At 38.1% G+C, this 27,247-nt stretch overlaps 1 protein-coding gene across 1 annotated transcript; it reads right to left on the reverse strand.

The window, feature by feature from the left end:
* Window positions 1–1,287: 1,287 nt before the first annotated feature.
* Window positions 1,288–25,264, reverse strand: TMEM106B (transmembrane protein 106B). Its single transcript, XM_029234241.1, has 8 exons — window positions 25,065–25,264; window positions 22,558–22,779; window positions 19,383–19,446; window positions 15,113–15,272; window positions 6,107–6,247; window positions 5,800–5,849; window positions 4,989–5,042; window positions 1,288–4,247 (listed from the first exon to the last, which is right to left on the reverse strand). The coding sequence occupies exons 2-8, from the start codon at window positions 22,775–22,777 to the stop codon at window positions 4,109–4,111; spliced, it is 828 nt and encodes a 275-aa protein (XP_029090074.1). The 5' UTR covers window positions 22,778–22,779; window positions 25,065–25,264; the 3' UTR covers window positions 1,288–4,108.
* Between the last annotated feature and the right edge of the window lie 1,983 nt (window positions 25,265–27,247).

Below are 27,247 nucleotides of genomic sequence, written 5' to 3' on the forward strand. Positions count from 1 at the left end.
TATTAGCTATACTGAGCAGTGACTTTGGGGTCAAGTACCTAACAAACCGTTTTCTTAAATAAGATATACTCATTATACAAAGAATTGTTTAAAACTTTTAAAAAACAAACAAAATGGCATGAGAGAAAGTTGGGGACATGTCCTCCAATTAAACATCCAGAATTATATTGCAATAATGATAAGGCTAAGAACCACAAATGATTCATTAGACTGACATTTGAAGTCTCCTAAGTTACTTTTATCATGTTTTGGCAGTCACTTCCTATCTATTTGAACACCACACTGTGTTATTCCCAAACTACAATTCAGAAGATCTGAAGTGAATTTTATTTTCTTGTCATGAATTCTTAGAGAAAATAATTACCTCATTGGCTTAAACAAACAAAAAAAGCATGGAAAAAATGAACACAAAACCACAGCCATTTACATGTTATGTAGTACAGTAAAGATGGTTATTTAGAAATTTCAAGCAGTTTATCTGATATCTCTTATTTTCAAACTGTCACTGTTTCAAATCTCAATCCACTAATCTCTATTATTTATAATTAGTCTACTCTGAAGCATATCTATTATCTTTACTGGAATGATCACAGAGTACTAAATTTTAACAGAAAATTAATCTACAGATCATGCTCCAAAATACTTTACATTTCGCATTTAAAACATTTAAGGTACCAGTTTCAAGATACCCCAAATCTTAGTCCATCAGTATTATTCTGATTGTCACCATTACCTACGTGAACGTTTTCTCTAATTTTTATTTATACTAACCTGAGTCAACAGGGCTTTCCAATGGGTGTTTTAAATGACAGAGCACAGATATGGGTGACAGGAAAACTAGGTCTGGCCTCAATGAAACTATTTACTAAATATGAGATCTTCAGCAAGTCCCTCAACTTCTCCATGCCTCTTTTTCCTTTTCTAAAAGAGGAGGATCCTACTACCCTCATTTTCTGACTCACAGGACGATGGCAAATGATATGAGAAAAATATATGAAAGAATTCTGAAAAGGGCACAGTGCTATATAAACGTAATATGAAAACATGTAGGCTGGTTACGTATTAGATTTGGTTAGAATGACCAGTTTACTTAAGGTGCAATTTATGAGAAATTTATTCTTGGAATTATCAGAAAAAAAAAATTGTAACATCTTTACCACATCTTCTGAATAAGGTCTGAGAGCCCTTTTAAAAAAATCCTATTACCACATAAGAAACTGCATTGGACAATGACCTAAGAAAAGTTAAAGCCTCATCCATCCTTTCCAGATTTTTTTTTTTAATGGCTATAAATCTGCTTCACCTTAATGTGCTTTTGTAGTTTTATTAATTTACAGCCTGCTTTGCTCTAGGGTTCTTCTGGCAGTTACTTAACCCTCTTTGAAAGTAGTCACAGGTGATCTTTATTTTTCTACTGCTGGTTTTTCTTAACTTATTTTAAATTCCAGTTTTTTCTCACTTGAACTCCACAGAAAGTGGGTGTAATAAAGAGTTTTTAATTTAAAGAATGAATAAAAAAATTCAAAACTAAATCAGTAAAAGCAAATGTTCTCTCACTTTTCTGTCTCTTCAGCAGATACTCTGCATGCACTCTAAAAGGATATTAAAGCTACACATCAACAGAAAAGTCCATTTAATTTACACTATATAGTTTTCCAAGGTTAAAAGATACAAAGCAGGGACTTCCCTGGTGGCGCAGTGGTTGAGAGTCCGCCTGCCGATGCAGGGGACACGGGTTTGGCCCCAGTCTGGGAAGATCCCACATGCCGCGGAGCGGCTAGGCCCGTGAGCCATGGCCGCTGAGCCTGCGCGTCCGGAGCCTGTGCTCCCCAACAGGAGAGCCCACAACAGTGAGCCCGTGTACCGCAAAAAAAAAAAAAAAAAAAAAAAAAAAGATACAAAGCAGGAAAATAAATCAGGATTGATTTTTGAAGGAGGCATATCTGAAGAATGATTTTGAAGAAATGGGACATAAGGGCAGGTGAGAACAAAACATGATAAAAAATTTTTTAACAATGTTTGATTTTTACACAGTCACTGAAATACTGTTATCTCTAAGGCATTAGCTAAATGAGAAACTAGACAGGTTACTGTCAGGTATGTAGAAACAGCTAGAAGCCTTAATATAGGTGATTGCTGAAGATACAGGAGTAGAAATTTTGAGGCAGAAGAGGGTCTGGATACTACTCATTAAAAGATATCAAAAGATAGGAGAATGAGAAAAAATGAAATGAGAATGACATGAAAAATACAAATAGAACACACACATTAGAAAAGTGCAATTTCAAGGAGAAGGGGAGTAGTCAAAAAACATAGCAGAAAAAATATTAAAGATTGGGTTGGACTACAAAATCCATAATAAATTTAAAGGGGTGATTTTAGTTTAATAGTAAGGATGGATGAGTTAGCGATGGATTAAGGGAAGACTAAGTAGTTAAAAAAAAAAAGAAGTTAGTGCATTTCACCCATTTAAATGTTCACTGAGGAAAACTTAGAGAAAGTAATATGAAAGCTAAGTAAGGGGAAACCTGAGTAGGTTTAAAAGCAGAAAGGAGGGCTTCATTAGCTCTAACTAATTAAATAAAGCTCATGTTCTATAGTTGAGAGAGTCAGACTTACAATAAGAATGTTTCAGACCCATGTTAGGCACTTTGGGAGTAAGGAGAGGGGTAACCTGATCTCTGTCACTAGGGAACATAGGAAACTACTCTCAAGCCACTTACTGTTTTTGGTATCACAGTCAGCCCCCATGCTCAGTGGTAGGTATTTAAAAGGTACTCAGAACATGGTAACCAAAAAGGCAAAAAGCCCAAATGCAAAATGGTATTAAAAATATAAAATAGCAAAATGAATAAGTCAGTAATTTACACTTGAAAACAATTTTAAATAAAATCCAAACCAAAAGTAGAAACCTTTAAAAATGTAACTGCTAGGGGCATGATATCCATGATGTGCAAAGTAATTTTTAAAAGCATAATATAGGTTTTATTTTGCTATAGCCACTGTAATTTAATAACAGGATTTCTTGGATAATTTTACCAAAGAAATAACTTCCTCCTCTAAAACATTCATAAAATTGATCATTTGGGTACCTAACAGTTCTGAAAAGTAAGTGTATTCATAATTCTTTAGTATGAAAAGCAACATTAAAAAAAGTGGAGCATCAAAATATTTTATTTCAAATCTATGTTATGCCTGATCTAATATGTAATTGGAAACACACATTCTAGAGGTTTCTGAATATCATTTTCCTTTCTTTACAAATTTTTATGAGCAACTTACTACATTTTAAATCTGTATCACTTTATTTGACATTTATTAAAGCTACATAAAAGCCATGCAGAATTTATTTACAATACTGTACATTAAATGATGTTTGAAGATTACATAAAAACTTCACACAACTATAACTAACATGGAAAGACATGTGAAACACATTATTTAGGGGTTTTAAAAAATTTTAGGTACAGAATTCTGCAAAGATTATTTTGGTTTATTAAGTGTTATGCAAGCAATAGCTTGAAGTAAGACTGACAAAAACATGCAAATGAGTAGATTTCAAAATGAAAAAATAAAAACATTTAGCTAAAAGCTAAAATAGCATATAGCTGAAATACTACCAAGTAGCAAAGGGAATTTATAAAACAGGAAAAAAAAAAAGGTTACTCTTTAAATGTCTTCATGAATAGGCCCACAGTAATTTTCTATAAAAACATTCAGAAATAAAGTTTCTCAAATTATGTTCATCACATAATTATATTCATCACAAATCATCAATTATGTTTTCAGTAGTGATTAGAGCTATGAATTTTAAATAATTATTTATCCTGTAGGAGAAGTCTTAGTTTTCCCCTTTGGGGACCAGGAACAAAGAAAACCAATCAGTAAATTTAGATTCAAGTAAAAGATCCTGGTACAAATATCATGAACACAGAGTAGAGAGTTGTAATAACCTACAAGTCCACATACTCTTAGCTGTACTTTTAAAACAGAAGTGTAAACTTTAGGTTGTTCAATTTAAGATCTCCTATCAGGAAGTAAGTACCTCATCCTTCAGAGTTTGGAAAATGTCAATAGGTGTTTCTTCTCCAGGTGCATCTCTCAGTTTTCATTGCTGTGGCTGAAGTACATTTAGATATTCAGACTGCCCCAACTGATAAGTTGTGTTCCTTCCACAATCAACGTACTGGTACCTTTCCTGGGATATCTGTTCTGAGTGTCCAAAGTAAGTTGTTGTTACAGTAACTCTAAAAACAAAATAAATGGGGAGAAACACTGAAGAGTTATATATAAAAAAGCTTTCTAAAGTGAGAACACTTTATATATCAAAATTCTCTCCAGGGAGAGATTATTTGATTAATGATAACTTAATATTGTGGACATGGGCCTTTTAGGGAATATTTCCCCAATAGACAACAGGAATGCTGGCTGAGAAAGCCCTATCCAAAAATAATTATATACAAAAATGTATTTTTTCAAAACACCAATCTTTAATTAAAAATATATTTAGTTCAGTGCACTTTTAAAAATAATCACACAGTTCTCTCATCAGAGGAAAAGGTTAATCAAATGTTAGCTAATGGCCCAAATACCCAACCTATAACCTACAGTGTTTTCATGGCTTAGGATAACACCTGATTTGCAAACCAATAACATTCCTGGTCTTCACTACTGTTACTGCCGACCACAGGCAGCAAGGAATTGGATGTTGAGCTCATCCTTCTCTCTATCCCAATTTCTACCATTTTCCCAAGTTCTTGCAAGGTTCAGATTCACTATTTAGCAGCTGTGTGATCCTTCACTACTCCTCTGAGCTCCCATTTCCTCATGTGTAAAGTGGGATACTATTTACTTCACCTCATTGCACTCCTGTAAGGCTTAAAACCCAAATGAGACAGCATTTATAAATACGTGTATACGTTAAGCCAATGTTATACATATAAAGTTGTTAAACAAAGAATCTCTCAAAAAAAAAAATTTGTACTTACTGCATCATGAGTACTATGTTATGCACTTTGATGGATGTCAGTGTACAGAAATCACTGTTAAAGAAAAAACAATGTGAATAAATACAAACTGACATTATAAATTTAAAATAGTTTAATTACAGTTCCTCTTCCTATGTTAAAGCTAACAGAAATACTATTAAGAAGATATAATAAATAAGCATTTAATGGTTGAGCATTTTCTGTATCTCAAATGATGATTAATATTTTCATGGCTTCTTATTCTATGCCTTCATACTACAGCAGTTGTAGAGTTGTCTACTTATTATTTTTACTTTTTGTTTACCTTTTGAAATTTTAGTAGCCAGTTTATTAGTTACTCAGAAATTCTATATCAAGCTGACATCAAAAGATGATAAAAATTTATCACTATTTTTTACTTAACAAGAGCTAATAATCATTTAGACCTAATTTAAAAGCTTTACAACTTCAAACCAGCAACAGAGTTCTAAACATCATTAGCATTTTTAGTCCTCCTATACTAAATCAGAAACAAATACTAGAATATGTGAGATTATGATTCTCATAACATAGTAAATAAAAAGTGCCATGGTGTATATGATCCTAATTCTGAAAATAAAATTATGTGTATACGTATATATACATTAACATTATACATGTTGAAAGGGGAGAAGAGAAGAACAGAGATGATCAGAGGCTGGAAGGAATATTCCAAAATGTGGTCTTGTCACTTCTAAGAGGATGGGAAATTAAACATATATATATATTCACACCTACACATACTTACTCTTTATAATTTAATGAGAGAAAATAATTAAAAATCAGAACTTACAACATATAACTCATTTCTTCTGCTATGATAGTAGGTACTGTATAATCAATCTGAAAGGCAAAAATTAAAAATAAATCAATAGAGAACAGGATCAAAACGTTAAGTATTTCAGATACATTTTGTAACTTCAAAGAGTTTGGAAATTTCTCCCTTTATGGGTTTGATTCTAGGACTTTTTCTTACACATGTATGGGATACAATTCAAAGTCTAGTTCTTTAAGAAATCCCCCATCTCCCTCAAGTTAATATGATACACAAACTTGAGACTTGTTTAACTCCTCCAAAGTATTTCATGAATGAAGCTTACCTGTTTCATATCCAGTGGACCAATATTGGTAATGTTGTTTAAGCGTGCCTTTCCAATAACTGTTTTTGAAAACTGAACTTGTGCAGTGATGTTTTCAACTTCAACAGAATAATAGTTATTGTTTGTTATATTTAGTGTGTTCTGAAAAAGAAAGGAGGCACAAAATGTACACGTTATCTTAGAATAAGCATAATATGAATCAAAATTAATACAGAAGATGACTCTCCAGCTGTGGCTATGCTTAATTTATTAGGAGGAAGGAAAGTATCACCAAAAAATGTCAAGAACATTCAATGAACCAATTATATGGTTTTATGCATGAGTACTATGTTTTTTGTTTTGTTTTGTTTTGTTTTTTTGCAGTACACAGGCCTCTCACTGTTGTGGCCTCTCCTGTTGCGGAGCACAGGCTCCAGACGCGCAGGCTCAGGGGCCATGGCTCACGAGCCCAGCCGCTCCGCGGCATGTGGGATCTTCCCGGACCAAGGCACGAACCCGTGTCCCCTGCATCGGCAGGCGGAGTCTCAAGCACTGCGCCACCAGGGAAGCCCATATGCATGAGTACTATGTATATAAAATGCCTACAATGAACACATACTTTTAAAAAGTAGGCCCAGAAAATGTATAGTACAAGAATACAGAAAAATGAATGTTAGAAAATGTATTTGTAGCCTTAGCAAAAATTCAATAAAAAATTCTAAAATTTCATCAAAAATTTTCTAAATTTTAACATGTACATCTTCACTGACTAAGCTACTTCCGATTCAATTAAATACAAAGACAACATTTTAAAATGTTAAACACAACATTAAATAAACTTTCTATTTAAAAAAACTGGTATTTTAACTACATGAGTAGAGATTTCTAGCAGGTCACTTTTGAGAAGAAATGGGATAGATTCAAAACTGGTTGGAAAGAAATGCAGTTGTATCATTTCTATACTTAACAGCTGGGGCCAACTTTTGCAATTCTAACTTAAAACAATTGTTTCAAATTATTTTAGAAAATAGTCAACAAAATAAAAAAGAAAAATGTTAAATCAAGAAATAACAGATAGGGCTTCCCTGATGGCGCAGCGGTTAAGAATCCACCTGCCAAGGCAGAGGACACGGGTTCAATCCCTGGCCCGGGTAGGTCCCACATGCCACGGAGCAACTAAGCCCGTGCAACACAACTACTGAGTCTGCGCTCTAGAACCCACATGCGACAACTACTGAAGCCCAAGTGCCTAGAGTCCATGCTCTGCAACGAGAAGCCACCACAATGAGAAGCCCATACACCATAACGAAGAATAGCCCCTGCTCGCCGCAACTAAAGAAAGCCCGCGCACGGCAATGAGGATGCAACACAGCCAAAAAACCCCCCACAAATTAATTTATAAAAAACAAATTTTTCTGAATTAAAAAAAAAATTTTCAATTAGGTTGATTGAATCCATGGATGCAGAACTGGTGGATATGGAGGGCAGACTACATGTTAATAGTCAGGCCTGGATAGAAGTAAAGATATACATTATGGTATTTTTCAAATGTCTTATCATGATAATTAAACATTTTCATAATTAGAAAGACAATAAATATTACTAAAAAAGAGTAGTAATATATAATACTCATTTTAAGAAACAAAAGTAATACTATATAATTACATTTCTCAAAATACTGATAGAAAACCTACAGAAATCTCACTTTTTTTTTTAACATCTTTATTGGAGTATAATTGCTTTACAATGGTGTGTTAGTTTCTGCTGTATAACAAAGTGAATCAGCTATACGTACACATATATCCCCAGATCTCTTCCCTCTTGCGTCTCCCTCCCTCCCACCCTTCCTATCCCACCACTCTAGGCGGTCACAAAGCACCGAGCTGATCTCCCTGTGCTATGCAGCTGCTTCCCACTAGCTATCTATTTTACGTTTGGTAGTGTATATATGTCCATGCCACTCTCTCACTTTGTCACAGCTTACCCTTACCCCTCCCCATAACCTCAAGTCCATTCTCTAGTAGGTCTGTGTCTTTATTCCCGTCTTACCCCTAGGTTCTTCATGACATTTTTTTCCCATTAGATTCCATATATATGTGTTAGCATACAGTATTTGTCTTTCTTTTTCTGACTTACTTCACTCTGTATGACAGACTCTAGGTCCATCCACCTCACTACAAATAACTCAATTTCGTTTCTTTTTATGGCTAAGTAATATTCCACTGTATATATGTGCCACATCTTCTTTATCCATTCATGCAATGATGGATACTTATGTTGCTTCCATCTCCTGGTTATTGTAAATAGAGCTGCAATAAACAGTTTGGTACATGACTGTTTTTGAATTATGGTTTTCTCAGGGTATATGCCCAGTAGTGGGATTGCTGGGTCATATGGTAGTTCTATTTGTAGTTTTTTAAGGAACCTCCATACTGTTCTCCATAGTGGCTGAACCAATTCACATTCCCACCAGCAGTGCAAGAGTGTTCCCTTTTCTCCACACCCTCTCCAGCATTTATTGTTTCTAGATTTTCTGATGATGGCTATTCTGACCATTGTGAGATGATATGTCATTGTAGTTTTGATTTCCATTTCTCTAATGATAAATGATGTTGAGCATTCTTTCATGTGTTTGTTGGCAATCTGTATATCTTCTTTGGAGAAATGTCTATTTAGGTCTTCTGCCCATTTTTGGATTGGGTTGTTTGTTTTTTTGTTATTGAGCTGCATGAGCTGCTTGTAAATTTTGGAGATTAATCCTTTTTCAGTTGCTTGATTTGCAAATATTTTCTCCCATTTTGAGGGTTGTCTTTTGGTTTTGTTTATGGTTTCCTTTGCTGTGCAAAAGCTTTTAAGTTTCATTAGGTCCCATTTGTTTATTTTTGTTTTTATTTCCATTTCTCTAGGAGGTGGGTCAAAAAGGATCTTGCTGTGATTTATGTCATAGAGTGTTCTGCCTCTGTTTTCCTCTAAGAGTTTGATAGTTTCTGGCCTTACATTTAGGTCTTTAATCCATTTTGAGCTTATTTTTGTGTATGGTGTTAGGGAGTGATATAATCTCATTCTTTTACATGCACCTGTCCAGTTTTCCCAGCACCACTTATTGAAGAGGCTGTCCTTTCTCCACTGTACATTCCTGCCTCCTTTATCAAAGATAAGATGACCATATGTGCATGGGTTTATCTCTGGGCTTTCTATCCTGTTCCATTGATCTATCTTTCTGGTTTTATGCCAGTACCATACTGTCTTGATTACTGTAGCTTTGTAGTATAGTCTGAAGTCAGGGAGCCTGATTCCTTCAGCTCCATTTTTTGTTCTCAAGATTGCTTTGGCTATTTGGGGTCTTTTGTGTTTCCATATAAATTGTGAAATTTTTTGTTCTAATTCTGTGAAAAATGCCAGTGGTAGTTTGATAGGGATTGCATTGAATCTGTAGATTGCTTTGGGTAGTAGAGTCATTTTCACAATGTTTATTCTTCCGATCCAAGAATATGGTATATGCATACAGGTCTTTTGTCTCCTTAGGTAGGTTTATTCCTAGATATTTTATTCTTTTTGTTGCAATGGTAAATGGGAGTGTTTTCTTAATTTCACTCTCAGATTTTTCATCATTAGTGTATAGGAATGCCAGAGATTTCTCTGCATTGATTTTGTATCCTGCTACTTTACCAAATTCATTAAGTAGCTCTAGTAGTTTTCTGGTAGCATCTTTAGGATTCTCTATGTATAGTATATCATGTCATCTGCAAACAGTGACAGCTTTACTTGTTCTTTTCCGATTTGGATTCCTTTTATTTCCTTTTCTTCTCTGATTGCTGTGGCTAAAACTTCCAAAACTATGTTGAATAAGAGTGGTGAGAGTGGGCAACCTTCTCTTGTTCCTGATCTAAGTGGATATGGTTTCAGTTTTTCACCATTGAGCATGATGTTGGCTGTGGGTTTGTCATATATCGCCTTTATTATGTTGAGGAAAGTTCCCTCTATGCCTACTCTCTGCAGGGTTTTTATCATAAATGGGTGTTGAATTTTGTTGAAGGCTTTCTCTGAATCTACTGAGATGATCATATGGTTTTTCTCCTTCAATTTGTTAATATGGTGTATCATGTTGATTGATTTGCAAGTATTGAAGAATCCTCGCATTCCTGGAATAAACCCCACTTAATGATGGTGTATGATCCTTTTAATGTGCTGTTGAATTCTGTTTGCTAGTATTTTGTTGAGGATTTTTGCATCTATATTCATCAGTGATACTGACCTGTAGTTTTCTTGCTTTGTGACATCCTTGTCTGGTTTTGGTATCAGGGTGATGGTGGCCTCATAGAATGAGTTTGGGAGTTTTCCTCCCTCTGCAATATTTTGGAAGAGTTTGAGAAGGATAAGTGTTAGGTCTTCTCTAAATGTTTGATAGAATTCGCCTGTGAAGCCATCCGGTCCTGGGGTTTTGTTTGTTGGAAGATTTTTAATCACAGTTTCAATTTCAGTGCTTGTGATTGGTCTGTTCATATTTTCTATTTCTTCCTGATTCAGTCTTGCAGGTTGTGCATTTCTAAGAATCTGTCCACTTCTTCCAGGCTGTCCATTTTATTGGCATAGAGTTGCTTGTAGCAATCTCTCATAATCTTTTGTATTTCTGCGGTATCAGTTGTTACTTCTCCTTTTTCATTTCTATTGAGTCTTCTCCCTTTTTCTCTTGAGGAGTCTGGCTAATGGTTTATCAATTTTGTTTATCTTCTCTAAGAACCAGCTTTTAGTTTTATTGATCTTTGCTATTGTTTCCTTCATATCTTTTTCATTTATTTCTGATGTGATCTTTATGATTTCTTTCCTTCTGCTAACTTTGGGGTCTTTTTGTTCTTCTTTCTCTAACTGCTTTAGGTGCAACGTTAGATTGTTTATTCGAGATGTTTCCTGTTTCTTAAGGTAGGATTGTATTGCTATAAACTTCCCTCTTAGAACTGCTTTTGCTGCATCCCATAGGTTTTGGGTCGTCGTGTCTCAACTGTCATTTGTTTCCAGGTATTTTTTGATTTCCTTTTTGATTTCTTCAGTGATCACTTCGTTATTAAGTAGTGTATTGTTTAGCCTCCATGTGTTTGTATTTTTTACAGATCGTTCCCTGTAATTGATATCTAGTCTCATAGTGTTGTATCGGAAAAGATACTTGATACCATTTCAATTTTCTTAAATTTACCAAGGTTTGATTTGTGACCCAAGATATAATCTATCCTGGAAAATGTTCCATGAGCACTTGAGAAAAATGTGTATTCTGTTGGTTTTGGATGCAATGTCCTATAAGTATCAATTAAGTCCATCTTGTTTAATGTATCATTTAAAGCTTGTGTTTCCTTATTTATTTTCATTTTGGATGATCTGTCCATTGGTGAAAGTGGGGTGTTAAAGTGCCCTACTATGAAAGTGTTACTGTCAATTTCCCCTTTTATGGCTGTTAGTATTTGCCTTATGTATTGAGGTGCTCCTATGTTGGGTGCATAAATATTTACAATTGTTATATCTTCTTCTTGGATCGATCCCTTGATCATTATGTAGTGTCCTTCTTTGTCTCTTGTAATAGTCTTTATTTTAAAGTCTATTTTGTCTGATATGAGAATTGCTACTCCAGCTTTCTTTGGATTTCCATTTGAATGGAATATCTTTTTCCATCCCCTCACTTTCAGTCTGTATGTGTCCCTAGGTCTGAAGTGGGTCTCTTGTAGACAGCATATATATGGGTCATGTTTTTGTATCTATTCAGCCAGTCTGTGTCTTTTGGTGGGAGCATTTAATCCATTTACATTTAAGGTAATTATCAATATGTATGCTCCTATTCCCATTTTCTTAATTTTTTGGGGTTTGTTATTGTATGTCTTTTCCTTCTCTTGTGTTTCTTGCCTTGAGAAGTTCCTTTAGCATTTGTTGTAAAGCTGGTTTGGTGGTGCTGAATTCTCTTAGCTTTTCCTTGTCTGTAAAAGTTTTAATTTCTCCATGAAATCTGAATGAGATCCTTGCTGGGTAAACTTGGTTGTAGGTTTTTCTCCTTCATCACTTTTAATACGTCCTGCCACTCCCTTCTGGCTTGCAGAAGTGGGGGTTAAAGGAGCCGCTGATTCGGGGGCTCTGGCTCACTCAGGCCGGGGGGAGGGAGCAGTGTGGATGCGGGGCGAGCCTGCGGTGGTAGAGGCCAGCATGACGTTGCACCAGCCTGAGGCGCGCTGTGTGTTCTCCCGGGGAAGTTGTCCCTGGATCCTGGGACCCTGGTAGTGGCGGGCTGCACAGGCTCCTGGGAGGGGAGGTGTGGAGTGACCTGTGCTCGCACACAGGCTTCTTGGTGGCAGCAGCAGCGGCCTTAGCGTCGCATAGCCATCTCTGGGGTCCACGCTGATAGCCGCAGGTCATGCCCGTCTCTGGAGCTCCTTTAAGCAGTGCTCTTAATCCCCTCTTTGCGCACCAGGAAACAAAGAGGGAAGAAAAAGTCTCCTGCCTCTTCGGAAGGTCCAGACTTTTTTCCCTGACTCCCTCCCGGCTAGCCGTGGTGCACTAACCCCTTCAGGCTGTGTTCACGCCACCAGTCCTGTCCCTGCAATCCGACCGAAGCCCGAGCCTCAGCTCCCAGCCCCCGCCCACCCCGGTGGGTGAGCAAGCAAGCCTCTTGGGCTGGTGAGTGCCGGTCGGCACTGATCCTCTGTGCGGGAATCTCTCCACTTTGCCCTCTGCACCCCTGTTGCTGTGCTCTCCTCCGCGGCTCCAAAGCTTTCCCCCTACGCCACCAGCAGTCTCTGCCCACGAAGGGGCTTCCTAGTGTGTGGAAACGTTTCCTCCTTCACAGCTCCTTCCCACTGGTGCAGGCCCCGTCCCTATTCTTTTGTCTCTGTTTATTCTTTTTTCTTTTGCCCTACCCGGGTACATCGGGAGTTTCTTGCCTTTTGGGAGATCTGAGGTCTTCTGCCAGCGTTCAGTGGGTTTTCTGTAGGAGTTGTTCCACGTGTAGATGTATTTCTGATGTATCTGCGGGGAGGAAGGTGATCTCCGCGTTTTACTCTTCCGCCATCTTCACCCCGTGAGAAATCTCAGCTTTTTTCTCACTGTCATCCAGTTAAACCTAATGTTTATCTATATAATAAACCTATTTCCTATTTAATGTTCACACTTTCTCAATTTAGTCAAGTACTAGTACCCCTAAAAGTGGGAATTCCTGAATAATTATTTAAAATAAAGTAAGATATTTACATTTAAATATACTTTCTGGTATCTAAAAGGGCCCAGCACATAAATTTTATTACTTTTCATTATAAATTTACAGTTATTTAATACTAAAAGAGACTCTGGAGGTTGGCCAAAAATATCCGCCCACTGTTTTAAACCCCACAGAAAAAGGGAAAATTTGTTCCTTTTTCCAAACGGCTGTTACAGTGGAAAAATACCCAACAATAATTCCCCAATGATAGGAAATGATTTACAATTAGTACTGTGTTATGTTTTATGCATATATATTTTTTCCATGTATATAGTTTTTTTCTCGGCTGCGCAGTGCAGCTTGTGGGATCTTTTTTAAAAAATATTTATTTATTTAGGCTGTGCCAGGTCTTCGTTGCGGCACGTGGGATCTTTAGTTGCGGCATGCAGGCTTCTTAGTGGCAGCATGTGGACTTCTTAGCTGTGGCATGCATGAGGGATCTAGTTCCTTGACCAGGGATCAAACCTGGGCCCCTTCTGCATTAGGAGTTCAGAGTCTTACCCACTGGACTACCAGGGAAGTCCCAGCTTGTGGGATCTTAGTTCCCCAACCAGGGATGGAACCTGGGCCCTCAGTAGTGAAAAAGCAGAGTCCTAACCACTGGACTGCCAGAGAATTCCCAGGATTTTAAAATTTTTTTTGTGTTTTTTTAAAGGTTGACAACGTTTGACAGTATGCCATGAGGATAAATGAATTCATGGGAGTTTTTTCCTATAATTAAGTAGTAATTCCACTTTAACATACACTCCATTTCACTTCCTGTCCCTGTAAATCCCCCTCCTCCCAACCAGCACCACAGGCATCTCTACCTCAACCTGAAGCATACCAACCACCTCTTTGAGGAAAACCAACTGAAGTCCAATATCTCTCTTCCAAACAAATCACTGCCACACAGATGTACCTTAAAGCCTGAAGCAACATATATATTCCTTTTTAATAATACGGTGGTTTGCAAACCATGCTTTTTTCAAATAAATGTTAACATGCAAAACAGGTACAAGACCTTCTCTGAGGTGTTTGTTTGTTTGCTTGTTTGTTTTCAAGTGTGGGAAGGCTGTAGAGTCCTAAAAACCACTGTCCTGAGAAACACAGATTTTCACACATACTAATTTGCAAGAGAAATCATTCACTTGTTCTCTACCTTTTAAAACAAAGGAATGGTCTGTTAAAGACGGCAAAAATTGTGTTTCACAAAACACAAGGAAATGAAAATGTTACATGTATAACATGTATTGAACTAACTATGCTGACATGTGGCTGCTATTCAGAGTCAAATGCTGAAAAGTAAATAGATTGTAATTACTTTTTTCCCAGTAATTAATTGTTTTGTTTATTTTACCCTCCCAAAGGCATCTTCAAATGCGAAATGATTCTGAATACACAGAATTTGCCAATTTGCCATTTTCAGCAGAATCAGAAATGACAGAAAAGGTCAATATAGCAGACATACAGAAAGAAAACTGAGTGTTACCTTTAATGTTCTCTCAATAAGGACAAAGGTGCTGCTTAACATGATAAAAGAATGAAGTCAGGGCATCCCTGGTGGTGCAGTGGTTGAGAGTCCGCCTGCCGATGCAGGGGACACAGGTTGGTGTCCCGGTCCGGGAAGATCCCACATGCCGCGGAGCGGCTGGGCCCGTGATCCATGGCTGCTGAGCCATGGCCGCTAAGCCTGCGTGTCCGGAGCCTGTGCTCCGCAACGGGAGAGGCCACAACAGTGAGAGGCCCGCATACCGCAAAAAAAAAAAAAAAAAAAAGAATGAAGTCAAATATTTTTAATATAAATATGTACTTACCGTGATATTTAAATATATTGTACGCTTTGGAACATCATAACTGACGTATGCCGATTTTACACCAATGTATTTCACGTCGATAGAGCGAGGGAAAAGGAAAAACACAGCCAGTCCAGAAAGAAGCAGACAGACAAACACAGAAGCCATCACATACAGTTTTCTGAAAAGGAAAATGGAATATTTAAATATACATGCATCAAAAATTACATAATGAAACATTTAGAGAAGACATTTTCATTTTGAATTTTTCCCCTTTTATACCAGCAGGAAAAGATGTATGATTTTTACCAACTTTTTACATTATAGAAGTATTGAACAGAGTTAGTTTGGAATCTATTAAGTGTTAAAATGGTCTCCTTAAAAGACATATTTACCCTTTTGGAGACTAGGATTTCAGGCTTATTATAGATAGAACATTTACTGTGGTGATTCCCAAACCAGGCTGCTCATCAGAATGAAGCTGGGGAGCTTTATAAAAGTATAGATTTCAAGACTCCCTGATGAATTCACTGAAGCAGAATTTTCACATATGAGTTTTGGCATTATATGATTCCCTAAAGTGACTGCTCATCAGAACCACCTATGAAGCCCTTAAAAATGTTATGACATAAACATATGCCTCATCAGTCTCACTAAGACAGTCTGTTTTGAGTTTCCTCACCCAAAAGTATTTATGTACTCCTTTTTACTTATTTTTAAAATAAATTATTTATTTTTGGCTGCATTGGGTCTTCGTTGCTGCGCATGGGCTTTCTCTAGCTGCGGTGAGCAGGGGCTACTCTTCTTTGTGGTGCACAGGCTCCTCATTGCAGTGGCTTCTCTTGCTGTGGAGCACAGGCTTTAGGCACGTGGGCTTCAGTAGTTGCAGCATGCGGGCTCAGTAGTTGTGGCTCACGGGCTCTAGAGCGCAGGCTCAGTAGTTGTGGCGCACGGGCTTAGTTGCTCCACAGCATGTGGGATCTTCCCGGACCAGGGCTCCAACCCGTGTCTCCTGCATTGGCAGGAAGATTCTTAACCACTGTGCCACCAGGGAAGTCCCTGTACTCCTTTTTAAAAATATTGTTTACATTAATCATGTCTGCTTTGAAAATGCTGCTAAACTGTTTCTTTAAAATCAAGAAAGGGGATATTATTATGCAGAGATAAGACAAGGAGGAAAAAAAAAAAAACTCACGTGACTTTGCTATTCATCTACCTCCCAGATGGAAGTGTTTCTCTTCCATCTCTCACTCTTTATTTCCATAGATGAAAACTGCCTCTTATCTTTAGGTTTACCAACAAAACTAGAGTTTCAAGACACTGCAGTCGGCCCTCCAGTATTTGTGGGTTTCTAATCCCTGAATTCAACCAACCATGGATCAAAATTTCCCTCTATGGTTGGCTGAATCCACAGATTTGAAACCTCAGATGTGGAGGGTCGACTGTACTATGCCATTTTATATGAGGGACTTGAGCATCAGCAGATTTTGGTATATGCGGGGGCTCCTAGAAGCAATCTCCCCATGGACACTCAGGGATGAAAGAATTTCCCTGGTTTCTCCAATAAACAGCACTCTGTCAAAGCCCATAGCACCCTTCTTTTGGCTTCTTTTTCTGTCTTGCATGTCACTTAGTTTATCTTTTCCTTAGATTCTAGCCATCCAAAAAATTCTTGTTTTATCCTTTCCTCCATCCTCTCTTCCCTAAAGAGAGATTTGTACCTAAATGCCCTGATGGATCTCATCTTATCCCTCACAACAGTTATTTCAAGTACTTCTTGCAGATGTTTTATAAATGTTTCTGAGTATTTTAAGTTGTCCAAGTTAAGAAAAGAGAGCAAAATTGTTCATCAAAAAACAAAATAGGGCTTCCCTGGTGGCGCAGTTGTTGAGAGTCCGCCTGCCGATGCAGGGTACACGGGTTCGTGCCCCGGTCCGGGAAGATCCCACATGCCGCGGAGCGGCTGGGCCGGTGAGCCATGGCCACTGAGCCTGCGCGTCCGGAGCCTGTGCTCCGCAATGGGAGAGGCCACAACAGTGAGAGGCCCGCGTACTGCAAAATAAAATAAAATAAAATAAAATAAAACAAACAAAAATTCACTAAATCATTACTACTTGACCTGTACTGCTGCCTGGAGCAAAGAGAGAAGTTCCCACTCACTCACTCTGGACTTCCAACCTGAGTAGGGTGGTGATCACTACTGGATTACCTAACAGGTAGGTTAATCACCCACTTATAGTGCCCATTATACACCAAAACACCTTAAAAAGGTATAAAAAGAGTTTAAAAATCATGACAAAAATGTGAACATTGTTGGATTTTTTTACACTTTAGTGTTTTTATTTCTCATGGGCAGGTGAGCCCACCACACTCTGGTACCTAGGGCCTGTAAGTCAGCTCTAGGTGTGAATATATGAATCAGTATTCTAAATTACTTTGTGCCCAAAGCTTACAGCCATAACAAATATTACTAAACCTGGTGGGACAATAAAATAACATTCCACTTAGTATTTCATACCAAATTGAAAAATTGGCTAGTTCACTGATGAAGTACATAGATCTCCATTACAAAACTCATCAGTAATAATTTTTCTTATGGCTCTAGGAACAGTAACAGAATCCTGCAAAGTATACAGTACTGATGAAGTTATGAAGGTTGTGCGGTTTATTTGGACTCAAGTTACAATTCTATATCTGCCATTTCATATTTGCAACATTTTAGGTAATTTACTCTTTTCCTCCATTTTAAAACCTGTAGGTTTGTTTTGAGGATTAAATGACATAGCTAAAGTATGGAGACAAAAGCAATTAATAATTTCTTGACTACCCCATCACAACTCCAACTTATAAAGAACCACAGTTTTCCCAAAATATTATAATTTTACTACATATTGAGAGTTACTGTTTTTTATTACAAATTTGAAACTCCTAAAAATTCTTGAGGAGCTTCCTAGAAGTTCTCAGATTTCTTAGTTTACTACAGGTGCCAGGATCTGGTCCTTGTTATTTTCTCTAGCCTCATCTGTACCACTTTCCCACAGCGCTGTTTACTTTAGCCATACATCTGAAGGCTGGACCACTCCTCTGGCCCTTTCAGGTGCTATTCCCTCTGCTTGTTAGGGTTAGGAAATTAACCCTAATTTCTTGCACATTCATAACTGTCTATATATTATACAATAAAGGGTCAGACTGACTGTTTATAAATTGCTGGGTTCATTTTCTTTCCATGATGACTTAGACATGCTGTTCTACTGCTTATGTGTTTAAAGCATTGTGGTCAAGAAGTAACATGCCAATCTGATTTTCTATCCCTTATAAATTAATCGATCCTTTGCTTGGATGCTCAAAGGGGCTTTTCAGTTTTCTGTTTTTACCTTTGAAGTCCAGTAATTTCACTAAGAAGGTTGATTATTTCCAAAATTATGGTATGTCTTTTCTTTTTTTAAACTTTTAAAAAAAATATTTACTTATTTATTTGGCTGTGCCGGGTCTTAGTTGTGGCACGCAGGATCTTCTTGCCTCATGCGAGATCTAGCTCCCTGACCAGGGATCAAGCCTGGGCCCCCTGCATGGGGGGCACAGAGACTTAGCCACTGGGCCACCAGGGAAGTCCTTGTCTTTTTTTTTTTGAAGATGTTGGGGGTAGGAGTTTATTAATTAATTAATTAATTTTTGCTGTGTTGGGTCTTCGTTTCTGTGCGAGGGCTTTCTCTAGTTGTGGCAAGCGGGGGCCACTCTTCATCGCGGTGCGCGTGCCTCTCACTGTCGCGGCCTTTCTTGTTACGGAGCACAGGCCCCAGACGCGCAGGCTCAGTAGTTGTGGCTCACGGGCCCAGTTACTCCGCGGCATGTGGGATCCTCCCAGACCAGGGCTCGAACCCGTGTCCCCTGCATTGGCAGGCAGACTCTCAACCACTGCGCCACCAGAGAAGCCCAAGTCCTCGTCTTTTCAATATGTGGATTCACGTATTGCTTTACTTCAGGGAAGTGATCTTGAATTAAATGTTTGCTATTTGTTCAGTTTGCCTCCTTTGATTTTCTTCAGGGACTCCAATTACATTTATGCTCAATTTCCTTGGCTTGTGTTCTACACCATTTCTCTCAAGTACTTTTCAAGAACTTACCACAATCAGGAATCCTTTTTTTATTTAATGACATAAAGTATATGATGGTATAACTTAACAACCTGCTAGCATTTTTCCTTTGAATAGTTTTAATTAAAATATTTACTTATACATAATATAAGAAGCAAAAAATACAAAAAAACTGCCATTTTCTTATAATCACTTACGTTCTTCTTGGCCTTAATCTCTGATCACTGTATGGAATTAATGCCACCAGTTGGTTTTCTTGTCCTAAAAGTAAAAGAATTAGATTTAGAAATTTATTAACATGATTAATTAAAAATATAGTGGTTCCTTATCAAAGTCTGGTTTGGAAAGACCAGAATACTACCTGGTTCTCATCTCATTCCTTTAGTAAACTGCTCTCAACATCTTCAAAAATTATCCAGTAGCAGCTGAGTTCCAAAGCAGATATTGTGTTTTTTCATACCTAGATTTCTAGCTAACAAAAATATTATAAAGAATGAGAAAGAGTAACTCTTTCTTCCACTGAGAAAAAAAATCTAAAAAGTCCCAGCTTTCAGAAGATCTGAATTTACCAGGCCTTCCTTCACCCAGTTTTCTATTCCCCACAGTTTTCCATTAAGACTTCAATTTGATTATCTGAATGAGAGCAGAAGAAACATTTTGTTACCGCTGTCCTGAAACCCCTATAACTGCAGAGGTTCCTACACTATCTCCCCTGAAAACCAAAACTGACACATATTAAGTCTCATGCTCCAAGAACCCCTATTTATACACAGTCTTCCAGGACTCTTTCAGGTCACACACCTCTCCACATTAAGTCACTTCAAAATTCAGTATTTCTTTCTTGGGTTGAGCATTATCCATATGCTTTAATGGATAAATGGACTTTTAAATGCCAATTTTCCAATCTTATCACAACTTGGCTCTTTGTATTGACTATCAAAGCACCGCAGTCAAGTTCTCTTTTAAAGCTTTCCATAATACTTTCATTACTCCTCCCTGCTCCCTCCACAAGCCCCCCCTCATCTACACTCCCCCTACCATACCCACATATATATAATATGTATGTGTGTGTGTGTGTGTGTGTGTGTGTGTGTGTGTGTGTGTACATATCCTATCTAGTTTGGTGGTATTCATCTGTCTAAACTGCAACTGGTTAAAACCAACCCTTTGGCGACTGCCTATATCCACACAGCTAAAAGTAGATAAAGAAACACAAACAACTATGCTCACTAGTCTCATTTAGATTACTATCTCAAGTGGCCCTTAATAATGCCACCTATATTTCTCTAGTTCATACTCTCAATCTGGGGAATTCCCTGGCGTTCCAGTGGTTAGGACTCTGTACTTTCACTGCCGTAGGGCTGGATGCGATCCCTGGTCAGGGATCCCGCAAGCTGTGTGGCACAGCCCAAAAAAAAAGTGCATACTCTTAATCTGACTCTCCCAAACTACAATTTCATAACTTCCACTTTCTCTTCAAACCTCCAATATCTTCTCCCCTATCCTTACTCTCAGCTCATGATGTGGCAAAGAGAACTTCCACAAGCTACGACCACATCTACCCTCCCACCCACTTGCCTCTGTGTCCATATACTCTACCTTCCCTTCTACTGCTGGGAGCAAATTGCCCATGCTTCTCTGGAGGAGCAGCCCTCTGCACTTGTGCACTAGATCTAATAATTGTCCTCTGTTGCCTGCATTATCAATGTTTTCTCTATGGAAAAATCTCATCAGCATACAAACATATTATTCATTCCATCTTTAAAAAATTCTTCTCCTGATGTATAGCCCCCTCTAGCTACCACCTCTCTTCTCTCCTTTTCCTCTGAAACAGCAAAACTCCTCAAAAAAGCTATTTTCTGACTATAACTTTGCTCCTTCTATGCACTCCTGATCCTACTCTACACATGCTATACATTCTTTTGCAGACTACCAAAACTGCTCTTTTAAAGGTGGCCTCTAAATCACCAAATCCCATGGCCAGTTCTCAGTCCTCACATTACTTGATCAGGTCTAACACAGTTGATCAATCTCTCCTCTACCAAGGAGTATATCTTCTTCATTTATCTTCTAAGACACCACAGACAAAGGGATTTCCTACTTCTACTCTAGCTGCTCTTTTTAGTGTCCTTTGCTAATTCTTTCTCATGTCACTGACCCAAAATGTTGCAATGCCCCAATGTTCAGTGCTAAAGTCTCTTCTGTTTTCTATTCACATTGACAACCTTGGTGCTGTCATCCAACTCACCTGAAGTATCATCTATACACTGATGACTCCAGCCTAGGCCTTGCATCTGAATTCCAGGCCCTTATTATAACTAACTTCCTATTGAACATACCCATTTAGATGTCAAATATGCATCTCCAAACTTACATATCTAAAACTGAGCTCCTGATCTCTCACCTGACACATACACTCAAACCTTCTTTTCTCCATTTTAATAAATGGCTACTCCATTCTTCCAGTTGCTCAGACAAAAAATACCTCTGAATTCCTCCTCAATCTTACTATCCACAATGTACATCCAGGCTGCTAAAAATGCCTACTAGCTATACCTCAAAAATATAGTATCCAGATTGCAAAAATGAGACTCCAGCCCTCTCCCTGCCTCCAGCCTGGTGCATTAATACCTGTAACTACAATAATCCTTTTATTCTCAAATACCTACTACCTCTGCAAGATAAAGCCTTATATTGTCATTTTGTCCTACCCTCGGGGTCTCTCCAGGGTCAAATATCAATTCAACCAAGCAGAAAATGAGAATAGTACAAGGTACTTTTACTATTGCTACTTATTGCTATTGCTACTAAAGTAGCCTACAAACAGCAGGTGGAGATTACTCCCTACTGACTTCCCCTATGACATGCCACAAACTGATTTTTTTTTCCTATATGGCTCATCTTCATATACCATTCCTCTTCATGTAGATCCTTTAAAAAATAACTAATTAGTGCATGACCAACTTATTATTATTCTTTAAATAACAAATCAGAAATATTAGGTCACCACATTACTTAAATTGCTCCTAACACTCAATACGGGAAGGTGACTGTGATATGACTTCTACTGATGCCAAACAGGACTAAAAGTTTACAGTCAAGAGATGCTGCATATCTGCTATAATTGCAGGTGGGAAAGAAAAGATACTGGAGGTAGAAGAGTGGTTTTCATTATTGCTTTAGGACCCTAATTAAAATCTTTATGTTTGTTTCTTTGTGTCCTTTTGACTGAAGATAACTGATATGAAGTTTTAACTGTAATTCTAAGTCTTTTAAAACATAAAGGGTTGTGCTCAGACCCACAGATTTCATAGTATTTGTGCAAACACTTGGAATCATTCTTCAAAGAAAAAACAGTGCAATAACACATACCCCTAGGAATTCTTCCTGTTCCTTGACAAGTGGGGCAAGTGACACTGTCTCTTCCTGTAAATTCCACATATGGAAACTGAGAGACATCTCCACTTCTTCCATCTTCATTATGGACTTCACTATTAACCAATCCAGTCCTTATATTTTCAGTTGATGTGACTCCATCATAAGCATCTTCTTTATTTGAATGTAAAGGCAAATGAGAAAAAGACTTTCCCATGTCTAAGAAAAAAAAACATCTTACAGTAAACTTCAGTCAAGATGTATACTCAAGAACATTATAGGATATTTATACCGATCAAATTAATTTAGAACAACCTTCAAGGGAGCGTTCAAATCACTATCTGGATTAGAATTATACTCAATCAAAATAATGTCTGAAACAAGGGAGCCATTTACTAGAGTCCAAAAGTGTTTTTCTAACAAAATATTATGAAATGATATATCAGAGTTATGATAAGAATGGGCTTTCAAACAACATTAAAATTTGACAAAAGTCTCCACTTTCTTAGAGTTCTCTGAAAAGAAACACATGGACTTCACTTTTCTTGGAATAAAACAAAAACACATTCTACCTTTAAATCAATTAGCACTGAAGGCAAAAGTGGCTTTGGGCAGATTACAACTAGGTATCACCAGGAAATATCAAAGTAGTATTTTTCAGCCTTTTAAAATTCATGCCCCTATGTGATAAATAAAATCCCCAATCTTTCTCATCCTCACATTTCTTGCTTTAAACATTTAAATACTTGCAACAAAAAACAGCTCAAAAAACCTCCAGATTTTTCTTTCATTCAACAGTTGGTGGAGTTAAAATTATGAAATTAATATTCTAAAATATTGACTATAATTCACCAATATAAAGCAGCAAAATTTAGAACATTAATTTCAAAATTTTAGGATGACAGTATCAAAAATACAGGAGGGAAATTAAATATAAATTTAAAGACCAATAAAAATAAATAATTAGTGCTAGTACCTATATCAAAATAACCTCTGTAGATAGGTAATGCAATAACACTGCAGTTTAAGCCACAATTTTAAGTATTAAGAAAACTTAAAAAGTCATATATTCTAATCAGTTGACATTCTGAGGACAAATTAACAAAGCAGGAAAGCTGAATTTAAAAATAATACATTCCTTCTCTTTCTAAATTTGACCATATATTTTTTATCAGTTCCTAAAAATAGATTATTAAAGACATTCATATAAAGAGACATATTTCTTTAAAAAATTCGAACTGATGTGAATGAGGAAAACTGACACTCAAAATAATTCAATTTATCTTATGCTATGAAGAAAAGTTTGCTTTTTAAAAGTGGCATGCCATCCATGTGTTAGGGTCACCCAAACACACTGTAAACAGCAGGATAAAAAATTATACGACTAGTAGACAAACTTACTTCAGAATGATGAATAAAGATGCTGATTTTTACTATTTTTAAAAAATTTATATACACATTGCCCATTAAGTTAAAAAACGTGAATGATTTATGCATTATTTTTCCTTGATTTTGCTCAAAGACATTATATGCAAGCCAAACCAGTACTTGCCAGTCACAGGTGGTTCAGGGGTGAATTAACATCACTGTCCCCACACACTTTGACCTTGGGGCCTATGTGGAATATTAGATGAGCTGGGCTCAATGGGCCTCAGTGGCACCCTTTTACCATCTCAGTTAACAGAGGTATAGGGTGCCTCCCACTGGAATGCCTTAAGAGGGGAAAAGACACAGAAGGCAAGAACGAGTGGCTCTCAGTCTGGGCCTGCTTTCTATACTTATGTAACAGTTGCCTTGATACAGTCGGCCTTGGACTGGTGTTTGTTTTATCAAGGCTAATGGACAAGTGCCAGACTTCGTCAGGTACTGGGCATCCCTGCCCTCCCTACTGGATTTTCCCCAGAGCACTGCTAAGTTTAACAACTTTTATTCTTGGAGACTCCTTAGTTTATAATAAAGAGGTGCTAGGCCCCTGTGCTCAATATTTTTATCAAAATTCCTTAATTTACTTAAAACCAACCAGAACTTTAGACTCCTTACGAAAAAAGGAAAAAAAAGAACATGACTCCACCCAATTTAAATGGGTCGTGATCTTCCGAAGGAAGGAAGTCGGCGCCTTTCATAAGCTGCATCAACGAAACCCAGGATACAGCCTGCCTACTTTGGAAGGGTTAAAGATAAAATACAGGCAGTCGGGCAAGAAAACTCAAAAAGAGAAAAACCAGGGGCCACCTGGCCACTCAAGGTGTGGGGACCTGGAATCTCTCCCGTGCGCCCGGCTAGAGCCGAAGCCCGGAGCCCCTAGGCAGGAAGCTGCGCCCGGATAAGAGGTGATGACACACCTCCATAACCCAGCCCAGAGCGCCTCCCCGGTCTCCGCGCGTGTCCAGCGGCCCTGTAGCCTCCCCTCCTCCACCTCCTCATCCGGCTCGGCTCTTCCCAGGGTGCCCGCTCGGCCCCGCTCCCTAAGGGGACCTGGAGGCTGCGCGTCCCGGGTCGCTCACCGGCATGCGGGGTGCTACGCAGTCCCGAGTTGCTCCGGCGCAGACAGGCCCGAAGACACGGTCACGGAGTCCTTAGTGCCGGGTGCTGGGGCTAGAGCAACGGGCCTGCAGCGATGGGTCGCCGCTGGGTCCGGGTGGGGGAGGGGCGGCACAATAACCACAACAGCAGAGGCCCCTCTCTGCTGCAACCTGCGCCCGAGCCTGCGCAGAGCGCTCCCGGAGAGGAGGAGGTGTGGCCCGGAAGCGTGCACCACGCATGCGTTCTTCCTTCGTCTTCCTAAAGCTCAGAAGGGAGCTACGTAAGGTGCGTTTGTGCTTGTGCGCTCTCCGTTTTGTTACCTTGGTTTCCCAAGACTTAGAGGTGAAATTTGGCTGCCCTATCACTGGAAGATTTGAAAATACTAGTCCCCCCTCCGTTTTGCCCTGTCCGGCTATTTCCCTTTGCAGAGGGGAAAGACGTGTACTGCCTGCCTCAGCCCTGAGCTGAGCAGCTTCTTCGTCCACGCCCTTCAAGTGGTCCTGACACTCGCGACGCTGGGAAGTGAGATAAACTGGTTGGTAGACACATGTCTGGTAGCCGAAAAGTCACATATATTTTAACTTAGAACCTCTTTATTACTAGAAGGAAACAGCCGCTGTTTTGTTTTGATTGTTTTTGTTTTTGCACGTGGTGTCACCCTCCTCCCCCCCAGTGCTTAGGGAGATCCTCGCTCAAATCCCGGTGTTTCAGCTCATCGCTGTAGACTTGGGGCTACTCTCCCTAACATTTCAAAGGGTGGGTAATCTCATGGAGAAAATGAAAATAACAATACAGAGTTGTTTTGAGGGTTAAATGAGATATTGGGAATAATTGTCAAACATGGACTAGACTCATTGCCTGCAGAGAACTTAACGTTTAATGAATGAAAGCTGTTGTTACAATCACGGCCACAAGGTACATAGTAACCAAGGAAGAAAGTGATAGTAATTTATTTCTGTGTTCTGACAGGATAGGTGTGTTTGGCCAATAGAATATGAAGATATGTAAAAATAAGAAATGCAAGTCAAAAACATACAATTTAATATCTAAAATTATTACATACATGTGTAAGACAATGAGCCTTCTCACACTATGTTGGTGACGATGTAAACTCATACATTTCCTGGCAAGCAGTTAGGCAATATGTGGCAAGAGTATTAAAACTTCAAATTTTCGCATCCTTTAGCCCCACAATCCCACCTTTTGGAATTTATCCTAAACCTAATGGGAACTCTAATAAGATTTCAGTACAAAGTGCATTCATTTAAATAACTTAAACGTCCAACAATGCAACGTTGGTTAAATCATTCCCTGACCTCTCCTTTTAGCCCATGTCTTCTGTTGGGACGTTAATTAAATCATTTAACCCCTCATAATTAGCCCAGGCCTTCCAAAGTTGAGGAGAGGGGTGGGCATCTTTCACTAACATTGTTTGAAATTTCAGAATAAATAGTATGGCTAAAACAAATCAGAATCATGGGGAGAAAAAAAGAAAAGCAGCTTCCAAATCTATTCTGACGGTCTACGTGTATGACCCTACCTTTCATAGAATTACAAGGTTACTTAAATATGGAATAGCCATGCAATGAGATCTTATAAAGCCTGTAAAAGTTATGTAGTAAAGATGTTTTGTTACATGAGAAGTGATGATAATAATATACCACTAAATAGAAGCAGTATGCAATAGATAGTATGTGAAGTATTATTAAGGCTGTAAAGTATATTCACATTTAGAACATATAGATATAAATGGAAGGAACTATACAAAATATAAACAGTCATTTGTAGTTTGAGGCTATTTTTATTTTCTCTACTATATACATTTTTTAATTAGCAAATGTTTCTATAATTTAACATGTACTATTTTTCAGTTTAAAAAAGGTATTTTTTTTTATTTCTCAAGGGAATACTTAGTCATTATTCTCTCAACTAACTTTATCACTTAACTTTAAAAATTCTGGCTGGGCAGCATGTCCTCATCCAAATAACTGGAATTCACATAGGAGTGAGTCTTTCTACAAAAAGATCCCTGTAAGAAGCAATTTAGTGGCATGGTTAGGAATATAGCCTTTAGAGCCAGATTACCTGAGGATGAGCCCAGCCTGACTGGGCTATATAGAGTGTGTGTAACAGTGGACAAGATACTTAACCTTCTTTATTCCTA

The sequence above is a fragment of the Monodon monoceros genome, unplaced genomic scaffold, assembly GCF_005190385.1.
Source record: "Monodon monoceros isolate NGI ecotype Baffin Bay Population unplaced genomic scaffold, NGI_Narwhal_1 Super_Scaffold_2, whole genome shotgun sequence".
In the NCBI taxonomy this organism is placed as follows: domain Eukaryota; kingdom Metazoa; phylum Chordata; class Mammalia; order Artiodactyla; family Monodontidae; genus Monodon; species Monodon monoceros.